The following is a 9,184-nucleotide window of genomic DNA, read 5'->3' on the forward strand; positions in this document are numbered from 1 at the left end:
ATTTTTAAGCAATTACATTTTTTATTCTAATGAATTACTTGATGTGCCGATTAATTCATCTAATTAACCGCACATCAATTTTGGCTGAGAAATGACCCTTTAAAAGATCATTTGTAATTTAGATAATTTAAAAATCATTAAACCAAGGATTCATTCAGTAACAAAACACTGCTTTTTAACAAAACAATTTTGTTGATCAAAACAGACAGTATTTAACACAACATTAACTTTTTGAATGGTAAAACCCATAGTCATTTTTTCTGTCTTTCATGTTTGAATTTATATAACTGCATTATAATAGGCTACACGTGTTAAATTTGTTCCTTTTAAAACCAATTCACACCAAATTAGCACATTAATCATGTTATAATAAATAAATAATACATTTATTTTAGAATGTTGTGCTTTTTCTTGTAATAAAAGTATTTAGCCTTTTATTATGCCCTTTTTATTAATTTATTTAGCCTGTAATCATTAAAAAAATGTATATTAATTAGGCAAATATATATAGGCAAAATATTTACTTGCTGTGTACATTATGTGACTTTTGGAATTTTCCTGCCAAAACTGTCTGTTTATACATTTCAGAGTGATAGCTATGTTATGATGCATTTCATATTTACTGAAAAATAGGTATCACTTAATTGCTTTAAATATGTGCAGTAAATTTGCCACAGTTGGTCCCTGAGGATAAAAAGGGGGGAAAAACAAAGTGTAATGTGTGCTGGAATAGCAGGGAAATTTTATATCAGATAAATTTGAACGTGTAAATATGCACAGCTGAAATGAGCTCTGATGTGGAAAATCACATGCACCTTGAGAGCATTAGTCACTCTGGATCTGGTCCATCATCAAATCATTTCCTAAAAAAAGGCCTCATTTTGACATTATTCTGATGTAGTTTTGTTGATTAGCATCAGTTGCATTAAGATAAAAGCGCTTTGAACGTGCGCGCAGTCTATGTGCAGCTCCCATAGTGATTCTGACCAAACGCTTCATTAACATATGATTAACAGAATCTCAATCCTGTCTGCAAGTCTTCGAGGCACGACAGAGCTGGGAATGGAGAAATCCCCACGGACGTCACATGACTCGAGCTGGCTTTGTTCTGCTGCCCACTCTCAATGGTTTACGGTAACAAAAGAAATTTCATGCCAAACTCACCACCTTATCAGGTTTATCTCCATCAGCCTTTGTAACGTTATTAAGATCTAAGCGAATACAGCAGACAAACAGAAAGAAAGACAGATGGAGATGGAGAGATTAGGGGTTAAAAGAAGGGCTGTAGTATTCGCTGGCACTTACATTGGTCCCATTGAGAAAGTTGCCAATAGCTAGCAGAGTTGAAAGGATGCAGCGCAGTGTCTTATTCTTTTCTAATTGGTCCATGCCCTCCTTCAGGTCCTGTAGTGGCTCTGCTACTTCCTGAGAATGAGAAAAAGAATGGGTTTGAAATAAATAGCCTCTAGGAAAGAATTTTGTAGACTTTGTTTCAAGATCTGCTGTTGCAACACAATACAAAAATTGCTCATCTTATAATAAAAAACCCCAAAAGCCCTAACATTGTTCTTACAACAACAAAACATTGGAATTTGTTATATATTAATGCTAATACATTTATATACTGTAATGAAGTAAAGTAATAAATACAGAATAATTTCGAAATTAATACTTTTTAATATTTTTATTCTGCAAGGACACATTAAATTGATCAAAAGTGACAGCAGAGACATTTATAAGATCACAAAAGTTTTTAAATACTGTAAATGCTGTTGATATTCATCAAAAAATCCTGAAAAAAGTATGATGGTCTGCAGGAAATGAAGCAGCACAACTGTTTTTAACTTTGAAAATAATAAGAAATGTTTCTTGACCACCAAATCGGCATATTAGAATAACTTCTGAAGGATCATGTGACACTGAACACTGGAGTAATGGCGGCTGAAAACTCAGCTTTGACAGAAGCAGAAATAAATTACATTTTAAAATACATTGAAGACATTCAAATTTAAAATGTAATAATATTTCACATTATTAGTTTTTACTGTATTTTTGATCAAATAAATGCAGCCTTGCTCAGTATGAGACACTTCTTCTTCTTCAAAAACAACAACAACAACAACTTGACAACCCCAAACCTTTATGTGTATTAATGCAGTTTTTTATATATTAAGGTAAATAAACTGACTAAATGTGTTTTTATAGTTTCATTTGTAAATGTACTTTTACATTTCTATGATTTCAAGTTCTCTGCCAATCATTTATTATATAAAACTCATGTAATCACATTTTAAAACCATATTTTAATGCAGTCATGATTGTATTTTCCTTTGAGTAGTTTGTTTCATGGTTTTTGAAGATGAGGACATGTCAAGCAAACTGTATACAGTATGTCTGATCCAAATTATACATGATCATATTAGTTAATTGCACTTTATTAATTACATTTAGCATTGATTTCTTTCTGCTATCCATCAGACCAGACCTGCCACCCCAATTTTGGGCCACAACCCACTAGTGCTGACAATATAGTAAAGGAGACGTCAAAAACAATTGACTCCAAACCACCATGATGTAATTTAATTTGTTTAAAGGTGCTGTATGAAAGTTTTTGACTCTACTAAAGCATAAAAATAACATAATATGTTTGCAGATATTTAAGAAACATGCTAAGTTAACATACTTGTTTATCTGAAAAACAATGCTACAGTCAGTTATTCTCCTTTGAAAATGTGCTTTCCGAGCCGGAATGTCGGTCTCTGTTTTGGTTTGTGAAACCCGCCCACTGCTGCCAGTTTACCCAATTGTATTTCGGCACCCCCGGGTTGCCAGTTGGCGGGAAACACAGCGTATTTCATTTCAGTCATGGAAGCTGGCAAACGATCTGGCAACCTGCGTGTGCTCAAGTCTGAGGAGGAGGGACCGGGTGAAAAAAACTCTCTCCAATATTTTTAATTTGGACTGCAATACCTAGTTCAACCACTCGGTGTCAATCCTACATACAGCACCTTTAATGAATAGTCCAATTTTTGTTGTATATGATGTTTGCACAGATCAGTGTAAGTTTATAGTGTAAGTGCCTCACTTCGGAAAATATAACAGTTAACAATAACATAATATGTTTGCAGATATTTAAGAAACATGCTAAGTTAACATACTTGTTTATCTGAAAAACAATGCTACAGTCAGTTATTCTCCTTTGAAAATGTGCTTTCCGAGCCGGAATGTCGGTCTCTGTTTTGGTTTGTGAAACCCGCCCACTGCTGCCAGTTTACCCAATTGTATTTCGGCACCCCCGGGTTGCCAGTTGGCGGGAAACACAGCGTATTTCATTTCAGTCATGGAAGCTGGCAAACAATCTGGCAACCTGCGTGTGCTCAAGTCTGAGGAGGAGGGACCGGGTGAAAAAAACTCTCTCCAATATTTTTAATTTGGACTGCAATACCTAGTTCAACCACTCGGTGTCAATCCTACATACAGCACCTTTAAGTGAGGGTAACAGAACATGAGGCCGACCTTCTCTAAAGCGTCATAGTCCATCTTAAAGGCCCAAAGCTGCAAGCGGGCGGACAGCTCACTGATGGAGGACAGAATGAGGAGGAACTGCTCTGCGCTGCCCAGCGGAGTGTCAGGGTTCGCCAGCTGGGCCTCCTGAATCTTCTGCGTCTCCTCCTCCGTAGGAATCATTGTCAGGATTTTCTACAAAAGAGCATGAGACCCAGCAGGGAGTGTTAGTATCACTGTCAGAAACCATTGTATATGGGGATTCACACCTAGAAAGGCATTCGCTCCATCAATCATGTGAGCGCTGATGAATAACAACACCTGGAAAGACACTGCATTACTCAAAAATGTGTGAAATGATGACTATTTCATTGCTATTTCATCTGCTACGGGCATATCCCGCCGTTGCACAACTGAATAATTGAATAGAAAAGGTAATTTCTCCTGACCAGAACAACATTTCGGATAAAATCTTGAGAAACATAAATTGCGGTTGTCTGTGAGAATATAACGCTCTCTGTAGAGACATAAAGGGTGGAGAGAAACACTCTAATCCATTTTTCCCATGACGAAAGATAAAAAATTACAGATTTTATGAGAAAATGGGAGCTCCATTATTCACATGTTGATATTGAGACATTTACCTCAGATCTGTATCATGGGCTGTAACAGCCTAAATGAAGCATTTTTCTAACCTTTAATCTTTGAGATGAATTACATGGCTGCTGCCAAAAATGCTTCAGTTTTTGCAGGAAATCCACATAATATTTAAAGTCGCCGGCCAAACCAACTTGCTAAACATTAGTTTTAAGGGTAAAATCTATTGGTTTTGCGGAAATCCAAAATAAATGTGTATGCTCTCAGGGCAAAGAGGTTGAGTTATTTTGGACACGAGCTTTGACTCAATGCTTTTGGTTTGCTAACTCGAGTCTGTATGTCTCTGTCTTGTTGAACACAGTTGTAGAAAACCATGTATTTTGGTAAAAATATGCTTTCATGTAGCAGTCTGGGGATGATCATAAATGCCTGAATGATTGATGCAACGAGAGAAAGAAAGAGAAAGAGAAAGAGAAAGAGAAAGAGAAAGAGAGCGAAAGTGAACCGAAGAGTGGTTCAAGGAATATTTGACTCACGTGGACTTAAAACAAGGTTGGTATTAAGTACAGATGTGTTTTCTGCATGGTAACCTGTCTGGCATTAAAGTGTAACTATGCATTGTACTAGCTTTATAATTGAAACGTATGTATTGAGTTTTATTGTAGCTTTTCTTAATAATTTCATCATGTCGAATTTGCTTCATTACTTGCGGTTGATTTGGCATAATTTGCGAAACGGAATGTGATTTTAAACCGGTGCAGTATTACCTCTATGCCCTCTTTGCTCAAGGCGTACTCGTCAAAGTTGAGGATGGCTGTTTTGATGGTGCGAGGAGGCGGCAGGACCGTCAGACCAATGTTGATGGCATTACTTCTTTTGGAATCCAGAACGATGACTTGCTAAACATTAGTTTTAAGGGTAAAATCTATTGGTTTTGCGGAAATCCAAAATAAATGTGTATGCTCTCAGGGCAAAGAGGTTGAGTTATTTTGGACACGAGCTTTGACTCAATGCTTTTGGTTTGCCAACTCGAGTCTGTATGTCTCTGTCTTGTTGAACACAGTTGTAGAAAACCATGTATTTTGGTAAAAATATGCTTTCATGTAGCAGTCTGGGGATGATCATAAATGCCTGAATGATTGATGCAACGAGAGAAAGAAAGAGAAAGAGAAAGAGAAAGAGAAAGAGAGCGAAAGTGAACCGAAGAGTGGTTCAAGGAATATATGACTCACGTGGACTTAAAACAAGGTTGGTATTAAGTACAGATGTGTTTTCTGCATGGTAACCTGTCTGGCATTAAAGTGTAACTATGCATTGTACTAGCTTTATAATTGAAACGTATGTATTGAGTTTTATTGTAGCTTTTCTTAATAATTTCATCATGTCGAATTTGCTTCATTACTTGCGGTTGATTTGGCATAATTTGCGAAACGGAATGTGATTTTAAACCGGTGCAGTATTACCTCTATGCCCTCTTTGCTCAAGGCGTACTCGTCAAAGTTGAGGATGGCTGTTTTGATGGTGCGAGGAGGCGGCAGGACCGTCAGACCAATGTTGATGGCATTACTTCTTTTGGAATCCAGAACGATGATCTCCTGACGCTTCCCATCTGCTGCAGTTTTCTGAAATCAGATATATAAACAGATCATCAGAGTTATTCATAGTGACTATACTTTGAGTGGTCAAGACATCAAGGTTTTCTGGTTGGCTTCACTAGACAAAATAGAACTGTATTCAGACAAAACAAAACAAATGCCCATAGTCTATGATTTTGCCCAGTGAATTTGTATTCTAACAATGTCAAACGGTTCACACACATGCATCACAGGAAAATCTTAAGATTTTTGTGATTTTTAATACCAGATCTCAATTCATATGTTTTGAAGGATAATATTTTGTGGTAAAAATGCCATTTAAAAACTTTAGACATTTAAAATTTTAAGAGTCCTAATATCATGTCTAACATTTTACACATCAGCTAAGTAATATTATCTCACTTTATGACACAATTAAATAATACCATTACACATGTTGCCTAAGCTTAAAAACGGTTTAGATAAAACAGTTACTTATGGTTCTACTTATGGTTATGTTTCACAGAATGTCGTTTTAAGACTTTTTAGGCAAGAATGTAGTTGTGTAAACTTCAAATATGCAGTTTATTAATAAAGATAGCTCCTATTGAAAATTAGATTTGACGTTTTTGAAGAGGATGCATTAATCTGATCATAGAATCCTGAAACAAACATATCACAGTTTCCACAAAAATATTAAGCAGTACAAATGTTTTCAACATTAATAATAATAAAATAAAAGTTTCTAGTTCCCACAACAAGCCTGCTTCGCCCATCACGATACACATCTATTCTCCCACACCTAAAATGAAATACGGATCCTTCAGTCTGTTCTAACTCTCACGCTGGCCACTGAGCTGAATAGGAAAGGCATTTCTTTAATGTGGATAATTACCTAAAAAATGGCTTCCTGAGATATGAACAGAAAACCGGGATATATTTAATGTTTACTCGCCAAAAAGGCACGCAAGCACCTGAGGGCTATTTTGGGACTTTGATGGAGAATATTTCTGGAGGAGCAGAGCCATGATGGTATACTCCGTCTGCTGCCAAAGAGGGGGAGAGGAGGGGCTCAGAGGAAAAAGGGAGGGAGAATGGGTTGAAAATGAAAAACAGCTGGAAAAGATTGCTCAGAGCAGAGAGGAGAGGAAATCCCATGCAGGCCACATTTCTGAGACACCATCATAGAGCAAACAAGCCAAATAATATGATAGATCTTCATCTAAGAACATCAATTAATTTCCAACACTTAAAACCTGTGATGGTGAACATCAGTGTTCATTCTACCAGGTCTGGGATTTATCTCTGTACATGAAAAATAATGTACATGAAAGAATAAAATTACCTTTGTTATACAACCTTGAATGATGGTGCAGTTCATGTTTCAGTGTATAGCACACACACAAATTTAGAGATCCTCATAACAGGCTGTATTGATTAGGTTAAGAATGTTTCAGCCAAGCTATGACTTGTGACTTGACTTTGTTTTGAGTGGCAGCAGGATTTATGGATCCCAGAAAGCACCTTTGATGAAGCTTTTAGGTAATACAAGGAATCCATCATAGCCAATCAACCAACCTATTACCATTCTGACCTACATTCTGCAGCTCTTTTTTAAACACGTGCGATCATGTCATAAGAAAGAGCTGTGCAGGCCGCACATGGACAACGGAAGGTGTCAGAATTCATACCATGTGTTACAGAAGAAAGGCCCAGAAAAGATCAAAGTAACTTCCTAGCAGCTATAGCTTGTGTTCACATGTGCTGATAAAAGCCAGGTAAAACCAAAAGTAGAGCAATATATATATAGTCTGACCACAAATGATCTGAGTAATTTGATTTTGGTCAAAAAATGGTGACATTAAAATAAAATAAATATTTGTTAATTAGAGTTAATAGCTTCATGTAGTGTTTTTGATCATATTTTTTGTAAAGTCACCATTCGATTAGTGATTAATGTTCTGTAAAGTTTCTTCCATTTTAGTAAATATATACAACTTATTTTGGTACACAAAAGTAACTTTATATAACCTTTCCAGTTTTTTCAACAAACTGATACACACATTAGATAAACTAAGAAAGTTTTACATCACTTTAATGTATTATTAATGCTCAGGTTAACTGAAAATGTTAAAAGAGTTCATAAAACTTACATTATTCTGTTTGATGTAAGCAAGCTGATACAACAGTTTTTCCATAAGTTGATTATACTGATAAGACCTAAACCTAAATATTTATTTATTTATTTATTTGTTTGTTGATTGATTGATTGATTGATTGATTCATTTATTTACATTTAGTAATTTAGCAGACACTTTTATCCAAAGCGACTTACAAATGAGGACAATGGAAGCAATCAAAATCAACAAAAGAGCAATGATATACGAGTGCTATAACAAGTCTCAGTTAGCTTAACACAGTACACGTAGCAAGGGTTTTTAAAATAATATAATAAATGAAAAGAAAACAGATAGAATACAAAAAGATTAGAAAGCAAGTGTTAATTTCATTCATTCATTCATTTACATTTAGTAATTTAGCAGACACTTTTATCTAAAGCGACTTACAAATGAGGACAATGGAAGCAATCAAAATCAACAAAAGAGCAATGATATACGAGTGCTATAACAAGTCTCAGTTAGCTTAACACAGTACACGGGCACAATAAAGCGCCGTTCACTTGCAGACCGCAAGCTTCTAGAGGGCACATAAGTCTGAAGTAATGAATTTAGGTAAAGGGGTGCAGAGCCAGTGGTGGTTTTGTAGGCAAACATCAATGCCTTGAATTTTATGCGAGCAGCTATTGGTAGCCAGTACAAATTGATAAACAGAGGTGTGACGTGCATTGTTTTTGCCTCAATAAAAATTAATCTTGCTGCCGCGTTCTGGATTAATTGTATAGGTTTGATAGAACTGGCTGGAAGACCTGCCAAGAGAGCATTGCAATAGTCCAGCCTGGACAGAACAAGAGCTTGAACAAGGAGTTGTGAAGCATGTTCCGAAATAAAGGGCCTGATCTTCTTGATGTTGAATAAAGCAAATCTGTAGGACCGGACAGTTTTAGCAATGTGGTCTGAGAATGTAAGCTGATCATCAATTATAACTCCAAGGTTTCTGGCTGTTTTTGAAGGAGTTATGGTTGATGTGCCCAACTGGATGGTGAAATTGTGATGAAACGATGGGTTTGCTGGAACAACAAGCAGTTCTGTCTTGGCATGGTTGAGTTGAAGGTGATGGTCCTTCATCCAGCAAGAAATGTCTGTTAGACAAGCTAAGTACCTAACTGATAGGTAAGACTCAAATCACTGGAGTGCGGTTCCTGAGATACCCTTTGCCAATAGGGTTGACAGGAGGATCTGGTGGTTAACCATGTCAAAAGCAGCGGACAGATCCAGCAAGATAAGTATTGAGGATTTGGCATCCGCTCTTGACAGTCTTAGGGCTTCAACAACTGAGAGCAAGGCAGTTTCGGTTGAATGTCCACTTCTGAAACCAGACTGGTTGCTGTC

The 9,184-nt window shown here is 36.5% G+C and overlaps 1 protein-coding gene across 1 annotated transcript in view; it reads right to left on the reverse strand.

Annotated features, from left to right (window-relative positions):
* LOC107596716 (FH1/FH2 domain-containing protein 3-like) overlaps positions 1-9,184 on the reverse strand; it is a 201,434-nt gene that overhangs the window by 7,447 nt on the left and 184,803 nt on the right. Inside the window, exons 20-22 of the mRNA XM_016287514.1 lie at positions 5,565-5,723; positions 3,517-3,699; positions 1,306-1,425 (exon numbers count right to left, since the gene is read on the reverse strand). Coding sequence (XP_016143000.1) covers positions 1,306-1,425; positions 3,517-3,699; positions 5,565-5,723 — 462 coding nt within the window. The remainder of the gene's footprint in view (positions 1-1,305; positions 1,426-3,516; positions 3,700-5,564; positions 5,724-9,184) is intronic.

Source organism: Sinocyclocheilus grahami, unplaced genomic scaffold (genome assembly GCF_001515645.1).
Source record: "Sinocyclocheilus grahami isolate Dianchi unplaced genomic scaffold, SAMN03320097.WGS_v1.1 scaffold222.1, whole genome shotgun sequence".
In the NCBI taxonomy this organism is placed as follows: Eukaryota; Metazoa; Chordata; class Actinopteri; order Cypriniformes; family Cyprinidae; genus Sinocyclocheilus; species Sinocyclocheilus grahami.